Raw genomic sequence first — 26,012 nt, 5'->3', positions numbered from 1 at the left:
CGTGAAGCCCACAGAAAACTTGGTCTTCTGTGTGCAGTTTGCGTTCCCGGGACACTGGTGTCAGCATCTGGCACGAGGTACAAGGCACTGGAACAGGAGGCCCAAGAGAGCCGCGTACCGTGGGGCGCATTTCGTACCTGTTACGTGAAAACCTCAAATATTCCATCACTAAATACACTTATTATCCGTAGTTAGTACTGTTTTAGAGATCAGAAAAAATAAAGCTGACGAACTGCCTCCTCTGCAATCACACGTCAGTAACGGAAGGGGGGATAAAAACTCCCACGCCTGAATTTCCACCGCCTCTCTTCACTGTCGCCCAGTTTCCCTAGCTTCTCCCAGACCTGTCCTCCAGACTTTTTTTTAGTCTGTCGCGTCTGGTAAGCTGCGGGAACCAGGTGAAGGGTCTGTTCGCCGTGCAGCCCCCCGAGGCAGGTAACGAGGTGGGGAGGCAGCTCCCCAACACGACGTTTTGCTGACCCTGGTGCGGGGCGCAGAAGCGCCGTCGGGGATTAGGACGGCGGCTGCAAGAACGCAGCTCTTGTTGGTGCTTGCGGGCATTTGCATGCGCCGGGGGGGGAAGTTTAAATTACCTAAACTCCTAACGACGGGTTGTGCTCTGGGCGTAAAGCAGAGTGGCGGTTACCTCCCAACAGGGCTGGTGAATCCTGGATGAGCAAAAGCAACCTACGGTACTACGGTGTTCTGTGCATTAAAGTCGTGATTAAAGTGTTTACAGAATGTGCCAGAGACATAATAATTCATGGTACCAGAGTATGTAAAAACACAGGGAAGCAAGGATTGCTGACCCGGAGAATTTAGAGATTCAGCAGAGTTCAGGCTGGGTTCTCAGCTGACCGCAAGGAACGTGGTGTCTCACTGAGATGGAGTAGGAGATGAATACCCGTTCCTTTTTGACTGTCTCCTTCTGAAGGTTCCCTGGTAAACCACCTCTCAAGTAATGCTTTCCTTCTGCTTTTGTTTCCTTTGTTCTTTTCTTTTTCTCGCAATCTTTTGCACTCTCTTTTCTCTAATCCTTTTTCTTCGTTTCTTTTCATTCTCCTTAATTAAAACTGCAAAAATTATGCACTAAAAATGCTTTCCAACATACTTTTGTTTTCCCCAAATTTCAAAGCAAAATTCCTTGCAGTAACTGAGTAACTAGTGACCTAGTTTCACAAGTGAGCTCTCCTTGGGTGATTCAGCCACTGGTCGGTGCTGGGACAGGCCGGGAGCATAAGAGGGCTTTCCTTCTTTGGCTCAGGCGTGTGCCTCCCGGGCTGCTCTACGCCGCTGGTGAACATGTCCTGACATTTATAACTATTAAAAGGTATAACATTTTAAAGCATTTTGTACGGAGACTGACTACTGCTCGAGCTGCTGAGCGTGCCAGAAGCTCTGTATTTCAGTGGTTTTATATTTAATTTGGAAGTGATATTTCTGACTTTTTGAAGTGATCACGAAAATCCATTTTTTCTTTGAACCTCCATTATAGCCATGGGTTATTAGAAGGCAAGAGCCAGTACAGAGAATAAGGAAATTATTATTTCTTTTATGACTAAGACCAGTCTGGCCTAAGAAAATGAGTTGCTTTCCTACTGAAGTGCAAAGTACGAGTTCTCAAAGTAGCAACCAAGTAGTTAAACTTCAGTCAGCACAGGCTTGCATAAAACTGATGTACTGTTTATGTCCCTCTGAAAGTTCCAGAGTAATAAATGTAACGTGCGCTATAGTGCTTTCTTCTATCGATAACTGCCATGCGGGATGGCTTAAAAACAGCCTTGGATCAACCCGGGATTGATGTACAGGCTGGGAATAAGCTCGCGAAACCAATACAACACTGCAAAATGGCTGACGATGGCACGAAGAGCTCTGAAGACTCGCACACCGTGGAGGTGGAACACAACTCCCTGCAGCGCAGAGCCGGGTCCCGGGACCAGCCCGCCGTGTCTCCAGGACCATGGCGCAGGAGGACGACGACGAACGGAGAAGCGGGTAAATTCCCCGCTTGGCAATTGACGAAGGTGCTGTTACCTCGTGCGGTGACGTGGTACCGCCTTTGCTGCTTCTTGAAGAGGAGATCCTGCTCTTACCAAACCACCTGTCACTAAACCTGGCAGAAAGCCGATGCGACAAGAAAGAAGACATTGTTTCCCAGCAGGTCAGTGGCTCGGACCGACTCACTGCGCGACGAGTGCCAGGGGTGCGGGATCCCTTGCTTTGCGGGTAAGCAGCCCGCAGCCGTAAGGCGCTAAGCCCGCGAACGGTCGTGCCGTGGCGTCAGTCGGAAGGCAGCAGGTTCCCTTGGCCTGTCTTTTTCTGCTCGTCTTTTTCCAGCGTCGTCCCCAGCCCTGCAGGCCGCGTGGCAGCCGGGAGCTCGCGGCCGGTCCCAACGCCACCTTCCCGCCGTCGCCATGGCGCCCGGCCGGGGCCGCCCCCCGCCCTGCGGCTCCTCCTCCGCGCCGGCAGGGGGCGGCGCAGCGGGGGCGGGCGGCGGCCGTCATGGCCGTGCTGTTGGAGACCACGCTGGGCGACCTGGTGATCGACCTGTACACGGAGGAGCGGCCCCGCGGTAGGAGCGCGGCGGGACGGCGACGGGCGCGGTTCTCCCCCTTGCCGGGTTTTAACCGCCCGGCCCTGCCCTGCGCGGCGGCTCCGAAGCGTCCCGGGGTTTCCCGCCGCTCGGGGAAGGAAAAGGGGCGGCGGGGCCTACCCCATCCCCCCGCGGCCTCGGGCTCCCCTCAGCGCTGGCGGGCGGCGGCCCCGGTAGTGAGCCGGGCCCTTTGCTTTGCCGGGGCTGCCGCGGCGTGAGGCTCCGCCGCCGGCGCGGCCGCCGGAGGGGGCAGCGGGCGCGGAGCGGGCGGCTGGGGTCGGCCCCGCGGCCGCTCCCGGGCGGGGCGCTGCTGGCCGCGTTTGCGGGCCGCGGGCCGGCGGGTCTTGGCGCGGTCTGCTCCGGAGCCGCTCTGCTGCGCGGGTGTCTGTCTCGGCGGTGCTGGCTGCGGCTGGGGTCGTCTTTAGTCAGCGTTGGAATCATTTCTTGCAGCTTGTCTGAATTTCCTGAAGCTCTGCAAAGTCAAGTACTACAACTATTGCCTGATTTACAATGTGCAGGTGAGCGTTCTCCGTGCCCTGTTTTTTTTATTGGTTTGGATTCACAGACGTGAGAGCAGTGTCTTACCTGTTCTGCTTTGTCGCAGAGGGATTTCATTATACAGACCGGTGACCCCATGGGAACTGGCCGCGGAGGGGAATCCATATTCTGGCAAGTAAAACTTTCGTGTTACTTAATCAACAGAGAAGTTGTACAGGGTAGTGAGGGCTCCAGTTAGATTGTCTTCAGCTCGCTTGGAGCGGAATTACTGATAGAAGTAAAAATGTTGATGCATAAGCTTCTCTGGTTGTCCTACCTAAATACCTTTTTAATTCCTATGCTGCCTTCGGCCATTCAGATATTTTTTTCTGGACAGCATTCTGTCTCTGACCTTAGAAGTGAAATTACAACTAGCAAGTCGTACATAAATTTCTGTTCATTTAAAAGCTAGCAACTAACTATCGTTTTGGTTTTGTAAGAGAAGTGTCATAGTGAAGTGCTCTGTCGAAGGCAAAACCGTTAGCAGTTTGTTACTAATTTTATTTTTGTAGCAAAATGTATTTAACTGAGAGGGGAATATAGAGGCAGTGCTTGAAATCTTCTGTGCATAAGAAAATAATCCTGTTGCTCTAACAATTTACTAGAGTTCATTTTAGTCATGTGAATGTGTATAAGGAAATCACTTCCTTGTTTAAGATGTTTTCAGTGGTTGTGCACATGGAAGTTGAAGAAATCAAACAGCTAGGATGGAAGTTAGCAAAGAGCCTACGTTCTATATGATTCCTTTGAAATTGTTATTAAAAGTAGAATTAAAATCGCAGAGCAGAACTGAACCTGGAGTGTTGGGGAATGATACAGAGATATATATATATGTATATATTTATATATATATAGCGTGCAGTATACAGATTATATATAAATAGCTCAGTTTCAACAGTGTTGTTAGACCAGTCTTGACTTTTGTAAATCTGGTCTGTCAGAGCGTCTTAAATACGAAACTGTGAACACATGGGTCACCACTCTGACTTAGAAAAATGTTATATACTGCATTTTAAAACATACAAATACACCTCCTCACCCCCTACCCCCACAAAAAAAAAAAAAGCCTCTGTGAAATGTCTAAGAGAAAAATCTGTTATTCCCTGTAATATAAAGTGAATTATGTTAGTGTACAGGTCCATAAAAATGTGCGTGGATGCAATGTAAATTCTGGTTTCATTTGAATGCCAACATATGATGTTTTAAGATGCTTTATGTACTGTTTTACAGGATTTGTTTATATCACGTTTTTAAATTCCTTTGCCTTGTAACATACTTTTAATATATGTTTTCAGTCAACTGTATGGTGATCAAGCTAGATTTTTTGAGGCAGAAAAAGTGCCAAGAATTAAGCACAAGAAAAAGGGAACAGTGTCAATGGTGAACAATGGCAGCGATCAGCATGGATCACAGGTCAGCATTCAGGGTTGGAAAGCCTTGGTACATGTCTAAGCTAAAATGAAAATTCCTTGATTTTACAAAAGAGGCATAACAATGACAGTGTCATCTGCCTAGTATCATCTTGTAATATGGTCAACAGGCATGTAAAAACGGCCATAGGTAAGTGTTTTGCATAGTGTCCCAGGTGCCAGTGAGTATGTAATTGCAGACAAGAATTAAAGATTAATATGCTGAGATTGAGATCCCATCCTAGGTTAATTTTGTAAATTTTATTTGTGAGAATTCAGTACTCTTTATTTCTTTCATTTGTTTATTCATTTTTGTTAATACTTTGATGTGATTTTGCTAATGTGTATAATGGGCAGGAAAAAATTCTGTAGTTAAATGGAAGTGAGAAGTAAGGAAACTGGGTTTTAAAATAATGTTAAAACTTTCTAGTTGTAACTTCATCTTGGTTTGGAAACTGAACTCATACCACAGTTTCCTCTATGTGGTTACGTAAAAGTGTGCATTTTAATGCAACGTAAGTTTACGGTTTTATCCTAGTGCTGTTATAAAACAGTTTTTGAGTGGTGTTGTTCCCTGTGCTGTTCCTTGTTCACGTGCACAAAGTTTTTGCTGTAGTGTATTTAAATCTCTGATGTCATAGAATGATATTATTACTTTAGATACATTGTCACTATTTATATTAAAATGCCTCACTTTAAAATTAAAACATATGGATATTTAAAGTGAGGGGATTTTTACTAATTGAAGAACAATTTAAAAAACTGTAGTTTTATTCCAGCTATGATTCCATGATTCTAGTCTGGGAAGAAGATATGACATTTGTGTTCACATTTAAGAGTGCAGCCTGCTAGCATATACACAGGCATGTGGGAATGAACGCAGTTCCCAGGAACAGGGGAGGAAGGAAAAAAGTCTGGATGGGATTAGGTGAAGGTAGAACCATGGAGACTTTTGCCAAAATTATGAAAATGCCCCTGCTGAGTGCAGTTTGATGAACAGGTGATCTGAGCTGAGCTCACGGCTGCCTGGAGGGGTAGCCTTGCTCTCTCCGTCCTCTGCCTCTTCATCAGCTCTGATGCCTGTTAGAACCTTTGCTGACCTTGCTCAGCAAGCCTGCCTGGCAGATAGCTAACTGCGCTTCCTCTGCTGCTCTGGTTTTCTGCCGGATTACTGAGTCAAACCCATTTACAGAAGGGTCCGGGGAGCCAGAGCTGCAAGCGCATGGGGAAGGAGACTTGTGTGAGCGAGCTTCTCTTCCTCTGGCAGTGGCTGTGAGCTGTAGGTTGGCTCAGAATGTTCTCAGAGCTGACAGAAGACGACTAATCTTCTGCAGAAGTCAGGAAGAGGTTTTGGTTTTTTTCCCCACTGATTTTGGTGAGAGTTGTACCTCTCCTAACGTAAAACTCAAGCTCTGAACTTTTCTATTTACTGTTACTGGTTTGTATCTTCTCTTTTAGTTTCTTATTACTACAGGGGAGAACCTGGATTACCTTGATGGTGTGCATACAGTATTTGGAGAAGTGACAGAAGGCTTGGATGTATTGAAGACAATTAATGAAACCTTTGTAGATAAGGATTTTATCCCGTATCAAGATATCAGGTGTGACTGCTTTTAACTTCACTTTTTGAGTAACACATTATAATTGAACAAATTAATCTTTTTTTGAAACTAGATTAATACAGCGGTGTCAGATGACCTGTATGTGGTATATTAAATACTATTTTATTCCAGTATTATTGGTAAAACAAGGAGGTACTAAAATAAACAACTCCCTAAGAAAATGTGGAGTTGCTATTTTGCCTTTAGAAAAGCATCACTGCTGGTGTTTACAAGCCTACAGTATGTTTGGCTGTTCGGGATATAACCGGGAATCAGCGGGGCTGGTTTTGTGTTACTTGGGTAAAGAGAGTTTTATTTGCACGCGACTGATGCTGGTCTTGGTTTTGTTTTCTATAAGGATAAATCATACCGTAATTTTAGATGATCCATTCGAAGATCCGCCTGGCTTGTCTGTTCCTGATCGCTCACCAGAACCTACTAAGGAACAGCTAGATGTGAGTGTTTGTGATAGCATCTTGGGGAAAAGTTGGAATAAATAATGAAATTTTTTTATCCCTATTAGTGGCCAGCACAGACTTAGTCACAATAACAATTCTGTCTTTAAGACTTTGTCTGTCAAATCTGTGTCCTAAGAGAACGTCACGTTTTTCAGCTTGAGTTCTGATATGCCAAACACTTGTCTGTTATTTGGGGCTGTTGCTGTGTTTAATCAAATATGGCTGCTTAATCTTCTAAGAAAAGGGTAAAAGAGTGACTTGGGTGCTCTCCCCTGTGACTGTGGTGGAGTTGGGTTGGAAAGCCGTATTTTAGATTTCTAATTACAGTGTAGATAAGCAGAACGTTGAGAATATTCACCTTTGGCATGACTGGTTTTTTGTATGCTCTGGTAGAAGACAGAACATAACTAACACTTATTAAAGTGCTTACTGCTGTTTTCCTTTTACGTATGAAATATTCTGTGCTTTGGTGGAAGTAGTCTTGGTCATTCTTTGAGTTATATCTGCAAGCATGTATGCTGTTGTGATGTATTTGTTCAAACAGAAGGAATTTGCTAAAAATATAATTGTAATTATTTGTAATTTATTCATAGCATGCACTTACGGAAATTGCTATGTGAGTTGATCTCCTTGTTTCAAGCAGTTAATAAATTGACTAGAGAGAATATTGCGGGTCTTTAAGCTTGAAAGATATAATTACATGGTTGCAGTTAGGCTTTCATAGTATGCCTGCACTGTGGTTAATCTCTGATGTACCTTCAGATGTGTTAGATGGTATAAGGAGTTCAATAGCTTGCTGCCAACTGCGCGGAGATTTGACAACTAACACTTGGTTTGCTTCCGCCACCATAGCCTGTCTGAATATACACCTTTTGGTATAGAAATGTGTGTAAGATGCTGGTGAGGAGATGCTGGTGAGGAGAAAACCTTAAACCTCAAATCCTGTCTAGGTGTAGATGTGTAAAAATAAAATTCTTGTGATATACTATATTTAGTGTTTGAGTCTTATTAGACACCACAGATATTTGCAGTGTTCCTTATCTTCATTTCTAGTAGGAGCTATCTAGATTAGAAATGAGTTGACATCTGTAGTGAGATGTTGAGTATGAGATGGGAGTGTAAAAGAATTTAGAATACCTAACTGAATATGGTTGAAATTGGGCCTGAAAGTTCATACGTAGTTCACAGTGCCTGAAACACAAGGATAACATCTTCTCTCTCTTTTTTTTAATCTGAGTGGGAAGAACAGAATGCAAGCCCAGCTCTGCAGAGGTGCAGTGCTTAAGCATTTTTCATGTCTTGGGGGTGAAGGGGGAGGTCATCCAAGTAATATTTGGAAAGTGGGAAAGAATTTTTGGTCATGGCTTGGTAATAAATAGATTTTTCCTTCATTTTTCAGAGTGGCAGAATAGGAGCAGATGAAGAAATTGATGACTTGAAAGGACGATCTGCAGATGAAATAGAAGAATTTCAGGCAGAAAAAGAAGCAAAAACTCGTGCCATTCTTCTGGAAATGGTGAACATCTTTCTCAATTTACCTTTTAGATGTTATCCCTCTGTGTGTGTGTGTGTTATGTTAAGTCTAGGAGAATGCGTACTATTTATCCTGAACTTGCTTATCTGATGGTGATGATGTGGCTCAGAATCTGTGCTATTTAATGTCTGTTGTACAATGGAAAGGATTGAGTCTGAGCAATGGAGGTGGTGTTCTGATAAAACTGGTGATACTTCATTTTCAAAGCCAGGACTGGAAGTGGACCAGGGCAGGCTGTATAAAAACTTGGTAGAAACACATCCAATTAAAAAAACATAACATACATAATATGCTGCTGAATATCTGTAATCCTGGAAAAGGTTTAGCATATGTGGGAGAGAGCTGAGCTAATTTGTCATGTTGCGATATTTATACAAGTAATGACAGTCTTTCTTCTGTGGGATTAGTTCAATTCAACATTCATGGTTAACTTCATGTTCTTCCTTCGTAAATACGACGTTTGGTAACTGCTGACAGTTGTAAACTCTGTATAGTAACAAAAATTGTGAGTAGGCTTTGAGGCCTTTTTTTTCTGAAGGGAAAAAAAAGCACACACACACTGTTGAAGGATGGGTGAATCCATCACACTTCTTTACAACCACCAAATTCAAATTTATGATGAATAGTTTGCAGCAGAGGCTAACACCAGGGTCAGTCCAGATGTGGCCACAGTGTTGCAGAATGTGGAAGATGTGGGTTCTTGTTCTGCTGCAGCAGCAATGGGGCTAATGACCTGTTTTCTAGATAAAGTTAGCTAAAAAAGGCAAGTGGGTGTGTGAGCCAGTGCAGTAATTTTCAGTGAGTGTTGCTGGGTAGTATACAATAGGGAGCTACGTTATATAAGCTGAAGAGATGAAAAACTAAACGTACTGCTAGTTTCACCGATGTGAAAACCCTAACTATTGGTTCTGCTGTTCTTTTGTTGAAACAGTAGGCTTCTCTGAGAGTGTCATGCGCTTAAACTCCTTTTGTGTTCTCTTTTGTGGAATCTGCTTCTTGCTTGTGTTATTTTGCTTCTTTCTGCTACTAAACTAATGTGCATTACCTTTTTATTAGCATATTAAGTAAAAGATGGAGATAAATTGTTTAAATATCACTAGTCTTTTTTCAGGTTTTAAAAGGTGCTACAGTTCAACAGGAGGTGGTGTGTGTATCTGCATTTTCCTCTAACTTAATTTGCTATCAAGCTGTCTTTAAATCTGAGCTTATCCTAGTTGTTTCTGGAATTTAAGGAAAGGTGAGTTTATCTTGGGTGCAGACAGAGACTAAGGAATGGATCCAGTCTGTTTTTATTTTTATAACAGAGCGGCTCTAAAAGTAAACTTTCACCTTTATGACAACCTGTGTATTTGTTATGTTATGAACAGGGAAAGCAAGGTAGAAAGTCTTTGTGACTTTCATGAAGTCCCAGTGGTGGAATTGCAAATAGGTAATTATTTTTAGGTGCTATGGAAAACAGTTTTTTGTGACATTGAGTAGGAAAAATATTATATTAATTTTTGATTTTGTGATAGGAATGTGCCTGAGATCACCCAAAAGGTGTGTTGCCAGTGTGCTTATGGCAAGAAAATGTAGAGAGCTTTAGGCAGAAGTGATGAAAGTCTTTCTGTATGCCACAGGTGGGAGACTTACCAGATGCAGAGGTCAAGCCACCAGAAAATGTGCTGTTTGTTTGCAAGCTGAATCCAGTGACCACAGATGAAGACCTAGAAATAATATTTTCACGATTTGGTCCCGTTAAAAGGTAATTATTGTAAAATGAAAGAGAAAACCTGCTTAGTTGAAGCTGGATTCCCGCCAGTCTGTTTAGGTTTGGCTGTTTAAGTAGTATTCTGGCATCTCTGGAGATTATGCCATGCCTGCGTGTATTTGGATAGAGACCACAGCAATGGTGATACAGCCATCAGATCTACCTAGATGAGTGTGGTGTCCCAGTAGTGGTTTTAAGCAAAAGCCTAGGGAAGTCCAGAAACGAGGAAAGCCTATGATACTCTCCCCGGCCCCCCGTCCTCTCCCTCCTTTCAGCAGTTTTTAATCTCAGATGCTACATGAGCTAGATACAGTCTCTGGGTTTTTCTTCTCCATGGGAATATGTATGGTTTGGCATCTGATATATTCCTCATTAAGCTGTTCTTCATGCTTGCTGCCTTCTTCAGTTTTGAACGGCTCCTAGTAGTTTCAGTTGGTTCCTCCTAGTATCAAAAGACATGATGGGCAGTGAAACCTACTTTCCTGCACCTCTCTGTCCTGTACCCCAAAGTCATTGTTTCTTCTTGCTAAGGGTACTAGCCTACATAGTTACATTTTGTAGAGGAATTTTCCTTACCTTGTTTCCCTTTTCTCAGCCTTTTTCTGTTCTTTTCTGTCTATCTCAAGATGAGAGGAACAGAACTGCACATGGTATTAAAGAAATTAGATTTGCAATGGAGCAGTGGTATTTTCTGCTTGCTCTCAATTCCTTTTCTAGTTAATGCTAAAGCTGTGGAAGCTGTGGGGTTTTTTTTTACAGTGCACCATTAGGATTCCCCCCCCATGCTCATGTTGTTGCCTTTATGTATGTTGAATGTCATTTGCCATCTTCTTGTTCAGTTGGTCTCCTAAAAACTTTCTGCAATTTTTTCAGTCTTTATTTTTGCCATCTGTAACAATTTAGTATCATCAGCAAACTCCACTGATGACATTTTTATTTTCTCAGTGAGACATGACTGTTTGCTCTTATATGGTCTTTCACATGTTTATCAATGCAAAGATGTTTCTTATGCCGTTGATGCTTGGTTTCCCCAAAAGCCTTTGGTGCAGGAGTTTATTAGAATTTCCAGAGGGATTTCAAATGACTGCATCAAATGAGTCATCATCACACCTAAGCATATTGACTCTTTCAGAGAACTTCACTGAGGTTTATTCAGATGGTCCTGCGTAGGTCCTGTTTATTCAGATGCATGCTAACTCTGTTCTGCACTGAGTTTCTACCAGTTTGTGCAGTATTGGCATACAGGCCTGCAGACTTCCAGTTCCCTCACTAGATTGTGTGTGTGAGTGAAATTGGCTTTGTTTGCCACTCTTGCAACTCCAGCATAATTTCTGGATGTCCTAGGGATTTCTTTTTTTTTTTTTTTTTTTGCTTCTGTATCACTTTGTTCAGTACCTCTTCTGCAGTCTTTCCACTTTCAGACAGATTCTCTGAATAATCCATAAAGGAGGGTTCTGGCACAAAACTGTCCTACCTTCTTCCTCACTGGTGGCTGCTGCAAAGCATTCCTATAGCTTGTCTGACTAGCCTTGTTTTTTGGTGGTTTGGTTTTTTGGATCTTTTTTGGTATTGATCATCTTTTGGATTGTGTATCCTAATCCTGATTTGTCACTTCCTCAATACACGTGAGGGACGTGTCAGCTTATTAAGTCTCACCTTAATACCACTTTTCCCGCTCTTGTTGCCAGTCTGACCTTCTTCAACATCCTGTAATCAGAATTCTCATGTCATATAGGAGACTTTGGTAATACTGATGGAACACTGTGTTGTTCCCGTTTTACGTCTACTGATTCAATACTTTAGGCTTCGTATTTTTGCGCCGTGAACTGCTGGATAAGAAGATGGCTGCTAAAGAGGTGCTTGCTAAGAAGAGAAAGTTTGTCACATGAGCTCTGTTTAAACTTTCCTTAAAATGGCTGAGAAAACAGAATATGAAATTTCTTGTCTTGCACTAGTGAAATGCAAAAAATTAATAACAAACAGTAATGTTGGAAAACAGATTTTGTTTCGTTAATCAGAAATTAATCCCTAGTTCTAGTTAAGTGTAATAATTACTCAAATAATGTCACATGCTTTTTTTTTTTTCTTCTGCAGACATCCTCACATCAGTAGGGGTCTTGGAATCAAGTGTTACAATACCTTCAAGGTTTTTGTTGTTGTGTGTTGTTTGGTTTTTTTAACTGTCACTCTCCCTTTTAAGCAGTGCTTGCCTATCCTATGTGTTTTGCTCCAACAGCATTGACATTTTAATTTTGTATCGATTTTCAGCTGTGAAGTGATTCGAGACTGGAAAACTGGTGAATCTCTTTGTTATGCTTTCATTGAGTTTGAAAAGGTATGTTTTTTTGGGTATAGTGTATGTAGATTCTGCTTATAAAAGTTCATTTTTGGTATACTTCCATTAAGGAAAAACGCTGGAATCTTCAAGTGTGGGGTAGCTAATATTTTGTCTTGCTGACTTAGTTATAGAAGTTGTAGGTCCTAAATGAGGCAGATGTTTAAGTCTCTCTGTATTCAACCGAGCAATACAAGTATGTTACTCTTAGATTGTCTTGAAACCAGTGGGAGGGGAGCAAGTCCCTGTTTTTCCCCAGAGCACGTTAGGACTTGAAGAGTTAAAGAAGGGAATGCTTGGAGAAAAAGGAGGCATGCTGCATAAAGAGAGGAGGGTGTATGAAATGATATAGATTGTTGTATACAGTGGTGTCCTATATTGGGCTTGTAAATGATCCTTGTTTTATCAACATGCTGCTCTTGCTATGAGATTGACAGTAAAAGTTTGTTTGACGGTGCATAGCTTCTTGTTTGTATCTTATAATCTGTGAGGAAAACTGGAAAACACTGGAAAAGTGTTCTCGCTTTTCTTTAGCCTCCTTCAGTACTTAAAATGGAGCTTTTATTAGTTGTCTTTTTTTTCCTTGTTTTTCTGAATGTATTACATGTGCCAAACATGTAGCTGGATTGGCAAATGTTTAAAGTAGTGAAATGAACTGAAGAATTGGAATTGGAAATGCTGACATTTGGACAAAGTGTAATTATTTCTTTTGAAATGGCACAATGCAAGAGCTGCTGTGCTTTAGGCAATTTTAGAAAACAATATATGCTGTTAAGCAGTTGAATTTGTGTTTGAGCTCTTCAGTCAATATTCCTATGAAATAATCATGACTCAATTTTTTTCTGGAAACATTATCAGGAGGAAGACTGTGAGAAAGCCTACTTCAAAATGGACAATGTGCTGATAGATGACAGACGGATACATGTGGATTTTAGCCAGTCTGTTGCAAAGATTAGGTGGAAGGGAAAAGGTCGGTACACTTGGGATTCTTTGACCCTCATCACTTAATAAGCTATGACTTCTAAACTCTTAAGTATTCTATAAAGAGAAGCAATTGTTTTGAGTTTAAATAATCTCATCTTCAGGGATATAAATTTTCCGGGTACTGTAATAAATAGAGCAACGCAGTTGCTAGCTATTCTCTTCATTTGTTCCATAACCATTATATTAGCATTACATTGCCATGGATTACCTTTTTATCAGATGTATTTTTGCCACTAAATTATTTCTTCCTCTGAGACTTTAAAAGTGATTTATTTTTTTTTTTTAATATTACTTATTAGCAAAATAATATGGCAGTACAGTTACTTTCTAGTTTCTTTTCTTTATTCAGTGTAGGAGTTGGGCGTATACAAGAATAAGTCCGTATTCAGGCCAGGGATTTTCCCTTTTCACCTGCTGTAGGTCAAGCATGTTGCATAGCAGGGTGTATGTTATAAAAACCCAATTTCAGATGTTTGAGGATGTTTTGGGAGGGGAAAGATGGTGGGAGAGTTGGATACATTTGGCTGTTGGGGACGTGAGGAAAACATTGGACTTGGAGGGGTGACTGTGCGTTGCAGTGGTGATGTTCTGGTGTGTCTTTGCCTAAAAGTGCAGTCAGCCCTCGGTTGTTTGCATACAGTTTCTCCAGGCTGAGGACTAGTTGTGGACACTGAGGTACTGGAACTTGTCCTGCACAGGGCTGAGATGACTTTGTAATCTATACCATGCTCTGCAGTGCATCTTGTACTAACTGAATGCATGGAAAACTTTTCTTTATCTGAGTAACTTAGGTCTAAATTGTCCTAAATATTGGAAAGCTAACCGTATTGTCATCTTGTTGTGCTTATGTGGTATCCAAGAACTGATCTAGGGGAAGTATTGTTCTTCCACCTTCAGTAGCTATTTCTGACCTAGGTAGTTAATATTGTAGTCTTAAGTATGACCGTGAGATGGCAGCACGTTGCTGTAGAATCATTTATTAATTTGTGAGCTGGTACTTGTTACAGTTTTCCATTTGAATTCTTAAGTTGTAGCTGCCTCAGAAGTTTCCCTTTGTGCAGCCCAGAGCAAAAAGTCATTTAATAATGAGAATTTTAAGTAGTGTGACATAGGACATGCAATCAAAGTGGAACTGAACTAGTTGCTGAATCCTACTTTGTGATCCTGTTCATGTGTTGTGTCCAGTGGACATGAGTGAGGAGAAAGCCATATGTTTAGTGGGATTTGCAAGCAAGAGAAGGACAGAAAATCGCAACTTGTCCTACTCTCTTCTGCTCTGTTACCTAGATCTTAATGTTGTTTCTGGAACTGTATCCTGCTATGCATATCTGTATGGTTATGAAGAGCCCTTAAAATCATAAGCAGAACTTAATGGTAGGTGTGGGTCTTGGTTGTTTTTTTGATTGGAGTGAACTGAATATATTTTTCTGCGGACAGGTGGGCGGTATACCAAGGATGATTTCAAAGATTACGAAAAGGAACGTGACAAACCTTCAAAACTCACTCTGAAGGAGAAGGTAAAACCAAAGCAGGAGTATCCTTTTCTCGTCAAAGGTGTTTTTTGAACTAAGTATAGTTTATGAAAACAACCTGGAAAATACTTCTTATTCTTAAAGATTGCCAGGGGGTGTTTTTCTGCTGCTTCATGTAACCATTTGGTGTTTGAGATGGAATTAAGCATTTTGCATTTTTCATTTGATGACTTCAATGAACTTAGTCAAATGAGAATGTGCTGTTTCACTTCCATGTTGTGTGCAGGTAAATAATGTTCTCAGTTGACAGCCCTGGAATGACATAAGGCATAACAGAATTTTAAGTAGTTTCAGAGGGGACCTGCTGCGTCTGCAATTAGACCATAGTAGTAACTAAATCGTGCTCTGAGATTATACTTCACTTGTGGTGAGCGTGAGAGCATTTCCTTAGCACAGGAAAGACATGGACCTGTTGGAGCAGGGCCAGAGGAGGGCCACAAAAACGATCGGAGGGCTGGAGCACCTCTCCTGTGAGGAAAGGCTGAGAGAGTTGGGGCTGTTCAGCCTGCAGAAGAGAAGGCTCCGGGGAAACTGTATAGCAGCCTTCCAGTACCTGAAGGGGGCCTACAACCAAGCTGGAGAGGGACTTTTTACAAGGGCGTGTAGTGATAGGACAAGGGGTAATGGCTTTAAACTGAAAGAGAGTAGAGTTAGACTAAACATAAGGGAGAAATTCTTCACTCTGAGGGTGTTGAGGCACTGGCACAGGTTGCCCAGAGAAGCTGTGGCTGCCCCCACCCTGGCAGTGTTCAAGGCCAGGTTGGATGGGGCTTTGAGCAGCCTGGTCTAGGGAAGGGTCCCTGCTCATGGCAGGGGGGTTGGAACTAGATGGCCTTTAAGGTCCCTTTCAACCCAAATCATTCTATGATTCTATGAGAGAAAAGAAGACCATGGCTTGTTCAGATATCCACAGCTAAAAAGAAAGGAGAATTAGGACCTGGCTGTACTGTTCGCAGGACAGAATTCAGTCATTGTGACGCAGCTGATTTTCAACATGTACAATCCTGTTCTGACTGAAATACATGGTAAGTCTTGGTAAACGCTGGTCTGATAAACAGGGATTTGTTTTCTTCATGAGCTTTTATGTCCTGCTGTTTATTGATAGTAAGGAACAGATCTGTCCTTAACCAACACCATCAGTGCCAAGTATGACCTTGTTCTGGATGAGGATATAGAAGAGTCTCAAACAAGTCAGTCGCACTTGGCTAAAAAACAAAAGAAGAAAAAGCACTACCACTCTGAAGACGAAGAGGATGACAAGAGGACCAAGAAATCTAAGGTACTCACTGCTTCATGCGTTAACTTTATACATGTTTATTTTTCTTCTAAGAAGAGAAGCCATGAAAAAAGTCTGATATTGAACTGAGGACATGACATGCAAAGTCCTGTAAAATGTAGTAGTTGTAAACATACAGAAAGCTGATGTTAGTATCTGATTATGAAAGAGGCTTTCCAGATCTTCCTGGACTTTTGAAGCTTGGCGTGTCCGAATTGCTTTTTGCTGTTACATCCTGAAGAGGCAATGTAGCTTCTCATAAAGTAGGAGATCTTCAGCACTTTGAACCCGTTGTTCACGTTTTCCTAGTCATAAACTACTAGTTAGTCATATTTCATGAACGCAAAGTATTTCTCATTTTTTTGCCAGGCCAGCAGCATATGCTGGCGTTTTCCCATATGGAATCAGAAGCACAGTCTCTTTGTATTATCTTTTTTTATTTTTCCTTAACTGTTTTGGAAGCGTTTGTGTAAAATCTGTATGCTGGTTTGCTTGGATCGGTGTTGTGCGAGCATACGTGCTGTAAGACTGGGGCTGTGGAGGAGGTCATGGGAAGACAGTAGTTCTGTCATTCGTTAGTTCCACTGCAGCCTGTCAGGTCAGCATTCTCACATTTCTGTGAACTTGGGATAGTCAAGCTGTTGAAGTTTCATGGAAACGATGCCTGCAATGAGAAAGTGGAGGGTTAACCATCACTGAAGTGTGAGCATTAGGGAGAACTGAGCTAAGCTGAAAACTAAAAAAAGCCAAACCCCAATGTTTTAACAATGCAAGCATTACGAGTGAGAGCAAAGTTGTCTTCTAGCAACTCTGCAGAAGGTGATAAGGTTCCAGCCACAGTAAATAAAGCCGTTGTCCTGACGTGAGTTTAGAGTACTGCTTTAAGTTCTGCGTGCAGAGAGCATACGTGATTCTGTTGGTCCATTGCATCACTTCTTGCTGTGATGCTAAAAATAACTTTTCTCATGAACTCAGCAATTACATTTTTTCAGTGCCACCAGTGAGCCCTGTTGCTCGTTCGTGGTAAAAGTCATTTTGTCATTGTACACTAATTCAGTCAGGATGCTTTGGGTGGAGGGGAGGCACCTGTTCAGATAACTGGAGTCTCGATCGGAGTACATACATACAAGAGGTCTGGACTAATGTTGGTTTAAACTTCCTCCTGTCTGTCTGGCTGATTGATATTGTCGTTTTGACATTCTTGAAACAGGTATTTCTGGAAGTAATCTTTGTTTTCTTGATGGTTCAAAAATTACACGTGTGGAACTGGCTGGTCATGTGTTATCAGCAGAGAAGGCTTTAATCTCCTTCAGATGTCAGCAGCCCTGCAGGTGGTACAGCCAGTACTGGCAGCACTGCAGTGGGCTCTTAACCTCCGTTGACGGTTGTTACATGGGTCTGTGAGACACTTTAGTGGTGGATTTCATAGCACAAAAACAGGAGGACAGGGATTCCTGGTGCTATTTCCACGTTATGGAAAATATTATTTTCTAGTGCTTGACTCTGATCTCTTCTGCGTCTCTGTCTGTCTTCCATGATTCAGTTGCCTACTCCTGCTGTGCATTATTCCTGTAGTCTGCTGCTGCTGTGTTCTGGTATCATCTTCTTTCCCACTGCTTTCCTCTCTGTTGCTCACCTTTACCCGTTTCGGTGTAAATAGCGTAGCCTTCTCATGCCCAAAATCACAGGTGGAGGCTTACTTCTGTTCTCTGGTGGCAAGCAGCATAGTTCCCTCTTGGAGCTGTGAAAATGATTTTCTGGAAAGAATTTTTCTCTGTATCTGAACTTGAATATTCTCATTAGTGTGTACTGTGTAGTATGTACATACTGAGCAGTATGTACTCAGTCTAAAGATTCATTAAGTGTTTTGGACATGGCTCTTTGCAGATGATATCTGCAGGCAGCTTAGCTGAAAAATCCTGTTGAGCATATACAAAATGTTTTTTTTTTTTTTTTTTTTTTTAGATTTATAATTTGAACGTAGTCTGGGGCACTTGTACAAGAACCGGGGAAGGAAGCATGTTGCTGAGGCAGAGTGTGTTCAGAGTGAATGCAGAGACCAGCACAAAGCATAACTATATGGAAACTTTTTTGATGAATGGTAGCATTTTTAGTATGGGCAAACAAAGCGTTTTCCCTTAACCCTATTTTGCAACTATAAGAACATGTTGGAGGTAAGAACTTAAAACAACAGCAGACCTTCCACAGCTAATTGGCCGAAGACCACAATAGCCGTGCTTCATACATAAACTTCCACCCTAAGCCCCTAATGTGGCAGAGATTTTAATTAACAGAGAACAGGGTCTTATAATGGGAAGTTCTGGCAACTGAAGCTGCAGTGTGTGGTACCAGCTCCAGCTATGACTGAAGGGGTTTTATTTTCTGAATAGTTTCCATGATGTTGAGTTGTTTTTCTGTTCTCTTGCCGTTTTATTTTTTTTTCTGTAGTGTATTTTGACTCATCCTTTTCTTAGTCTGACACCCGTTTCCTGAATCTTCAGCCTCTGTGTTGATGTTTTAAGAATATTTTTGAATCTTGTGCAGTTTGACTTAATTCCAGGGGGTAGAAGAGGTAGGGTGTTGTGGCTTGCTTTTAGTAGGTAACAGGATGTGGGTCTGGAGCAGGAGGCTGCACTACCATGTGGGTTTGTGAATAGGATTTGGTAGAGATTTTTTGAATACAGGTCGTGCTTCTGTTTGAGATCTATATTATGATTTTGTTCCCTTTCTGGTTTTCTCTGTGTTTTTTGGTTCCCTGGATTTTCTGTTTATTTATTTACTTTTAAAGATAACTGGGTCAATGGAAGAGTATAGCCTATCCAATAGATTTTTTTGAGACACAGGGGCTTCCTGACTTTCAGATTTCTGTAGTGCATGGTTTTGGCAAAGATATTGATTTTTCTGTTTTGAATTTCCTACTCTTACTGCTTGTTGGACACTGTTCTCATTATATTCAGGGTCAAGTTTGATAAAAATCTCCGCCCTGAAAAGTCTGTCTCTGTTTGTTTGCTCCTTTGTAACCATTAATGAGAGTGCATAACGTGTGTAGAGGTGGCATATTTGTTCTGGTTTTGTGGTCATGGTATTTCTAGCTGATTTACCTGCAAGTGCAGTCTAACAGGTTACTATTTTTGGCAAAGCCAGCCATGAACTTCCAAAGAAGTGTCTGTCCCTCACCAAGGCAGTGCTGGATTAAGAATTGGGATGATCATCACTTACTCATTGACTGATAAAAGCCTGTGATCCTGGATTGAGAAATCTAGACTTCAGCAGTAACAGCCTGTTTCTAAGTAGGGAATCTTTTTCTTCCTCTTCTAATGGGAAAAAAGGGTGTATCTGACTTGGGTAGGACATAAAAGATTTGATTTCAAGATACCATTATTTTTAGTAACTTAGAGCATTTTAAAAAAATTTACTTTTCTTCTGTGCCAAAGACTTTAAAAGGGGAAACGTAACCGATTTTGGGGGGTAAGGAACATGCAATTCACTTTGTTAATTCAGATTACTGAATTTTTTTCTTTATACTGTGAGCGTATTAGTTACTGTGATGGTCTTTTTGTGGCACTTTCAGACTTGCCCTGTACACTTACATCCTAAATGCTTCTGTGAAGGTCATTGTGCTTAGATGGCTCCATGCCCATATGACTTTTTTTAATCCTTTTACCAAGTTGCCCTTTTCTGTGGCATTTCACGTAGGCTGTTTGTCTTCACTTTCAAATCTTCACTAACCTATTCCCTGCCCTGACTTGGCCAGTAGCCTGTCTCCAGTGTTGGCTTGGTAGACTTTTCAACTGAGTGCTGTTCTGCTCTTTCCCTGCTTCTCCTTGTGTTGGGAGGAAACTTCAGCAGCAAACCAGCTAGAATGCAGCAGTGCACCAAGTCCATCAACTGTTTTTCTGACCAATATTTTTATCTTGTTCCTCTTTACTCCACCACCAGTCTGTCCATCTTCTGATGCTTACTCAGGCCCTGCCACAAAGGGGCTTGAAACCTGTCGTCTTGTTCAAACAGATCACAGAATCACAGCATGGTAGGGGTTGGAAGGGACCTCTGTGGGTCATCTAGTCCAACCCCCCTGCCAAAGCAGGGTCACCTAGACCAGGCTGCACAGGACCGCGTCCAGGTGGGTCTTGAATATCTCCAGAGAAGGAGACTCCACAACCTCCCTGGGCAGCCTGTTCCAGTGCTCCGTCACCCTCAGAGGGAAGAAGTTCTTCCTCATGTTCAGATGGAACTTCCTGTGCCTCAGTTTGTGCCCATTGCCCCTTGTCCTGCGGCTGGGCACCGCTGAAAAGAGTTTGGCCCCATCCTCCTGACACCCACCCTTCAGATATTTGTAAGCATTTATTAGGTCCCCTTGTAGCCTTCTCCAGGCTAAACAAGCCCAGCTCCCTCAGCCTTTCCTCACAGGAGAGATGCTCCAGTCCCCTCACCATCCTTGTAGCCCTCCGCTGGACTCTCTCCAGTAGCTCCTCATCTTTCTTGAACTGGGGAGCCCAGAACTGGACACAGTACTCCAGGTGGGGCATCACTAGGGCAGAGTAGAGGGGAAGGAGAACCTCCCTCGTCCTGCTGGCCACACTCCTCCTAATGCACCCCAGGATCCCATTGGCCTTCTTGGCAGCCAGGGCACACTGCTGGCTCGTGGTCAACCTGTCGTCCACCAGCACTCCCACGTCCCTCCCCACAGAGCTTCTCTCCAGCAGGTCTGCCTCAAGCCTGTACTGGTGCCTGGGGTTGTTCCTCCCTAGGTGCAGGACCCTGCATTTGCCCTTGTTGAACCTCATCAGGTTCCTCTCTGCCCAACTCTCCAGCCTGTCCAGGTCACGCTGAATGGCAGCACAGCCTTCTGGTGTATCCACCACTCCTCCCAGTTTGGTGTCATCAGCAAACTTGCTGAGGGTACATTGTAACTCTTCATCCAGGTCATTGATGAAGAAGTTAAACAAGACTGGGCCCAATGTTGACCCCTGGGGGACACCACTAGTTACAGGCCTCCAACTGGACTCAGCGCTGCTGATGACAACCCTCTGAGTTCTGCCATTCAGCCAGTTCTCAATCCACCTCAATGGATGGAGACTGAGGCTTTTGGGTACGAGAGTAATATGGCTGTGTGTCATTCTGAAGATGAAGGGACAAGCCTCTTACAAATAGGTGGAATCACCACTCCTTTTTGATGGATTCACATCTTAAAATCTGTACTGAAATGGAGTTTGACAGTAAAGAACTGGAATAAGCATTTGGCCACCAGTGAGATTACTGTACCCAGCAGTAGCAGAACTTTTTTGTTACGTAGATAAAGATCAAATCTGTGATGATTGATGCGTGTTTTGGTCCAGGGGTTTTATGTTGCTTATTTTAACTCTAGTATTTCAGCACTGTCTGCATAATTCTAAAGGTGGTGTTTGCTCTGGGAACCATCCTGATCACTGCCTTTCAGGATAAAAGCTCTGCTTTGAGTAGAGTTTTTTTTTCACTATTCTTTTAAATAAATAAAGTTTGCTTGTTTGTACATGCAGTATAGGTTTTAGCCATACACTTGTGAATGCTACTGTCACGAGTACATATTTAGAAAAATGAAAATCGTATCTGAAATGAAGAAAGAAATACTGTGTAGTTTAGTGCAGACATTTTTCGTAGTTCATGATGATCTGTGTTTGATAGTGGTGTTATTAAAATCCCATAAAATGGTATCTCTACTAGAACATATAGTGATACCAAGCTTTGCAGTGGTCGTACCTTCAAAACAAAAGTGCCAACTACCTTCTTAACAGCAAGTTGTGTACTTTCTGTTTCTGAAAGCTGAAGATTCTGAAGCTCCTCTTGTATTGCATTTCACTGTATATCTTACTTGAATAATAAGATCAAAATAGTTTTTAGCAATGCTTGAAAATACTAGCTCACATGTCAAAACTCAGTGTTGTGTAATAAGAAAATATTTAGATTTCCTTGACATGAAATAGCAACTTTCTAAGCGATCTTTATCTTTTTACGTTTAAAATTCCTGTGATGCTGTGGCCTGTACAGGTGTTGGTGTCTCCACGTAGTCTTTCTAGCATGTGCTGTGCCACAGTCTTGTTAGTGTGACATTTCACAATCTGAGTAATTAAGCCATCTTTCCTTCATTTCCTAAGACACTGTGTCAGTGGTTTCATACTGTCTGCCTAGGGCAACAAGTGAAGCAGGTGTTCTGCTGACTGCAGTTCCTGCTTTGTTACATAAACCTCGTTTCTCTCCAGAGCAAATCCCTTCTGTGCACTGAGCCACTCAGTCAACATTCTTGGTGACAATAATGCGAAAAGCCAGGGAAATTCAAAATTTCCTCGTTTTTGGCTGCCTGAACTTGCAGCATTTTTATTTAAAGAGTTTTTTTGTGTGTGCTGAAGCACCATTACCACTTGTATTCCACACTGTTGGTCTCTCCAATTTAGGCCATTTAAAATTAAATAGACTTGTACCCCTTAGAGTTTACTATATTTGTATATGAGTGTATCCTCATGTGTGTTCTATATGGGTCACACCCATCAGCCTGCAAAATACAACTAATTCTTCATTACTTCGTTATTGTTAGAGTGTACATTTAAAAGGATCAGGCTCTCCATGTTGCCTTTCTTTGTGGACTTCTAGCTTCAAGGAGGTGGTGGTTTGCATGCGTGTGTGTGTGGTGTAGTTTTGGTCTTTGTAACAGTGTTGTTCATTTTTCCAAAGCCTAGAATTTAGGCTATTAAGGGTTATTGCAGGCAGGTCTTAAAAAGTGTTCTGCGTCTTCATAGCACTGGAATGCCTGTGGGGCTTGAACCAAAACCTGTGATCAAACCTGCTTAGATAAGAAGTCAAAATCCAAGTCTAGCTTAGAAGTTTGTGTGATGCTATGAAGAGTTTGATAATACCAGTCTGAGTTGAATCCCTGACATAAGGAGTTTTAGCAAAATCTGGTTAGGAAATACAAGCAGCAGCATGCCTGGCAGCCATGGTTTTTTCCATAAATGATGACAAAAGCTGTAGACTTACCTTCTTCGTATAGTTACAGTGGGGGTTTTTTTATGTGTTATCTTTTTCAAATCAGCATGGGTGTGAATCTATTTCAGGTAATACCAGCCTTAGCTGAGGAACCAAGCATGATTGACACTCTTCTAGTTCCCTTCATGTCTTTGTATATTTTCCCCTTTTGTCTGTAACTGCATGTGTGTCCAATTCCTTTTAACAGGGTCCTGATCGAAAACGTGAAGGGGATCGCTGTAGAGAGAAGATAAGGGATGAGAAGAAAGACAGGCATCGGAGTCGCAGCCGATCTCGAGAGAGAGACTACACTCACAGCAAACAGAGAGACAAATACAAAGATGACTTCCGAGTAAGAGACTGGGATAAAAAAGCAGACAGAAGCAGAAGTCCTAAGAAATCAAAGGACAAAGAGAGGTCCAAGTACAAATGAAGGACGAGTGAAAGAGAGAGGGGAACTAAAATACGTTTTCTTCCAGCATTTCCAACACTCTCTCAAACAGACGTGTAGTCGCTGGATAAAAGCAGTCGCCTTTTGTTGGCAGCTTGGCCTTCTCATTCTATGAATGCCCAGTGTATGACTGTCGGAGTAAGCCGTGATTCCAGAAAGGTTGTTTCAATAAAGTATTTCACATTAGTGAAATGGTTTGAGTGTCCGATAAGGAATGTTGTCTAAAGCCTTTTGGAAACATAAGCATGCACTAACATGTGAAGAGATCTGCAGGAAGTACCTGCTGCCTACAAGGAGGCTGTATTTATCTTTCAGCACATTCAAATGCTGTGGTATTGACTGTGATAGAAGACCTTGGGAGACAGAAATGGGCTGTGCACGCTCCTTCCAGAAAGTGAGAGGATACCATTTGTATATGAATACTCAAAACTCTGTTTCCTTCCTTCAAAATCAAGTGCTTCTGTCTGGCTTAGTCCTGTGAGCTCTATTTGCTGGAACCACTGTGCAGCAGTGGTTAAAGGCGCTGAAGTACTGCTGTGCCGCTTGCAAGGGTGACAGGACTGCTGCACCACACTAAATCAAGAGCACTTACTTGCTTACTTACTTACAGAGGTAACCTGGCGTTGCAGCATTGCTGGAGGATGCCTCTCAAAACTGAGATTGACTTGATACTTGGCCCATCTGGCCTCTGTAGCGTCAGGGGATCTAGCTGGTGGTTCAGGCAGGTTATGTTAGACAGGTAAGAAGAAAATAGTCCCTAGCAGAATTAGCGAAAAACCAGAACTTGTAACTTGCATTGTATTTGCCAAAGCCTAGATGGGATTAATTTTCAGGTTTTGTGGCAGAAGGAGGTCAGTTAAGAACTCTCCATCTACAGAGGAGTGCAGGTGATGTTATCAGAGCCTGGGTCCTAGTGAAGTTTGGCAGGCTCTTAAATGTCTAGTTTGCTCTGATAAACAAGACATCGCCATTTAAACAGTGTTAGCCAGTATGCATACGTTTTAAGAACATGTATGTCCTCTTTCTCTCTGGAGGAGGAGAGACCTCACATTGTTAGGAGGGAAGGGGAGACATTGGGAACAGTATTTGCTTTTCTTCCCTTCCATGGAATGTGTGATGTCTCGGAGGCAGTCTGCATTGACGAATAAATTTAACTCTTTGGTGATTGTGGTTTTTCTGTAATACTTGCTCTAGTGGCTGATTGTAATATGTAATAAGATTTTAGAGCTTGATACCTCTCGCTGGAATGTGATCTGCAGGACAAAGGCTAAAATTCAAGGCAGCCAAGAAGAGTCACTGTGAATTACTGTGCCGTGGAGGGCAGTGGCTGTGCCTGGCTGGTGCATTTGAGTGGACTGAATGCAGAAAGTGGACTTCTTGTTAAGATGCTTCTAAGGGAAGGCTGGTACTAAAGGAACAAAAGCAGCTGTTTACCCCATGGCAGAGGATTCTGACTAAGGCCAGATGCCTAGAATATCCAGACCCAGGCTGAGCGGGGATGGTGAGGGTGTTGTATACAGGAATGCGCTTTCCAGGGGCACCTGCCCTGTCTGCGGTTGGTCAAAGATTAAGTGTATTTGGCGAAGAAGCTGCCTTTTGCTGAATCTCTCCTTTCTGACTTTTGTGCGCTTCAAAGCACAGATTAGAAATCCAGTGTTTCCGTAACTGTCTCCTGACGAAACGTTTCTAAGCCACCGGGGAGTCACAGGGACCTGTGCAGTGCTTGCAGAGTCCGAGCAAGAGTGCAGGGCCCGCTGTCCAGAGGAGGAATAAAGAGGAAGCCTGCTCACTGCAGGGGGGGTGGGCTAGATGACCTCTAGAGGTCCCTTCCAACCCAAAGCATTCTATGATTCTTGGGAGTCTGCTGGGGGCCTGGGCTGAGGACTACTCTCTGTGCCCGTCAAGAAAGTTTCTGCCTTCAGTCTGGGCGTAAGATGACTTCCAAAGAACTGTACTAGGCCAGGATATGATGCATTTGGGGTCCTGCTGCTGCAGCAATAGGTTTTCTCTAGCTCTTCCTGCTTTTAGCCTGCTTTGTTAAAGAAACAAGGTTTGCGCTGCCATACTGTCCTCAGTTGTTCTTTTCCACGGCACATTTTCAGTATGCGAAAAGCATTGGCCAAATTTGAGCAGGATATGGAGATACTAAAGGACTGAAGTTCTTGCTGCTTTTAGGAAATGGCAGTCACAGAAAGAGGGGGGAAAAAAGCTTCCACTCAGAAAAAGCTGGATTCCTGCTCAACACCAGAGGTCCTCTTCTGGGAGGGATGATAAAAGTGACTCACCAACATGAAGAGTTTCAGCAGACGTTCCCAGGCTTCAGCTAGCCCCCAACCACCTGTGGGACCTACAGAACTTACTGTTTAAAATCAAACATCCTCTTTCTGGCAAATGTGCTCACTTCTCGGCAGCAGAAATGGCTTTTTTTCTCACAACAGGTAAATGCTTAAGAACAGAACGTTTAGGAGAGTAGTGCATGGAAGTAAATAGTCAATTTGTGTAGGTCAATTTGCGTCAGAATAGAGGGTCAAAAAATAAATATATCCAAAAGGT

General features: G+C 42.6%; 1 protein-coding gene across 1 annotated transcript; it reads left to right on the top strand.

Moving 5' to 3' along the window:
* Nucleotides 1–2,481: 2,481 nt before the first annotated feature.
* On the top strand, nt 2,482–26,012 carry PPIL4 (peptidylprolyl isomerase like 4). The gene is made up of 13 exons (XM_075413768.1): nt 2,482–2,572; nt 3,044–3,111; nt 3,198–3,262; nt 4,426–4,543; nt 5,998–6,140; nt 6,499–6,595; nt 7,998–8,114; nt 9,752–9,876; nt 12,151–12,217; nt 13,076–13,187; nt 14,639–14,735; nt 15,874–16,012; nt 23,217–26,012. The coding sequence occupies exons 1-13, from the start codon at nt 2,503–2,505 to the stop codon at nt 23,439–23,441; spliced, it is 1,443 nt and encodes a 480-aa protein (XP_075269883.1). The 5' UTR covers nt 2,482–2,502; the 3' UTR covers nt 23,442–26,012.

The sequence above is a fragment of the Opisthocomus hoazin genome, chromosome 2, assembly GCF_030867145.1.
Source record: "Opisthocomus hoazin isolate bOpiHoa1 chromosome 2, bOpiHoa1.hap1, whole genome shotgun sequence".
In the NCBI taxonomy this organism is placed as follows: Eukaryota; Metazoa; Chordata; class Aves; order Opisthocomiformes; family Opisthocomidae; genus Opisthocomus; species Opisthocomus hoazin.
This window is presented reverse-complemented; position numbering and strand designations above follow the sequence as displayed.

Bases quoted from the DNA above. Each gene is read 5' to 3' on its own strand.
- PPIL4 (XM_075413768.1), top strand. From the start codon at position 2,503: ATGGCCGTGCTGTTGGAGACCACGCTGGGCGACCTGGTGATCGACCTG. The intron at 2,573-3,043 runs GTAGGAGCGCGG...CATTTCTTGCAG, and splicing joins CACGGAGGAGCGGCCCCGCG to CTTGTCTGAATTTCCTGAAG. The intron at 3,112-3,197 runs GTGAGCGTTCTC...GCTTTGTCGCAG, and splicing joins GCCTGATTTACAATGTGCAG to AGGGATTTCATTATACAGAC.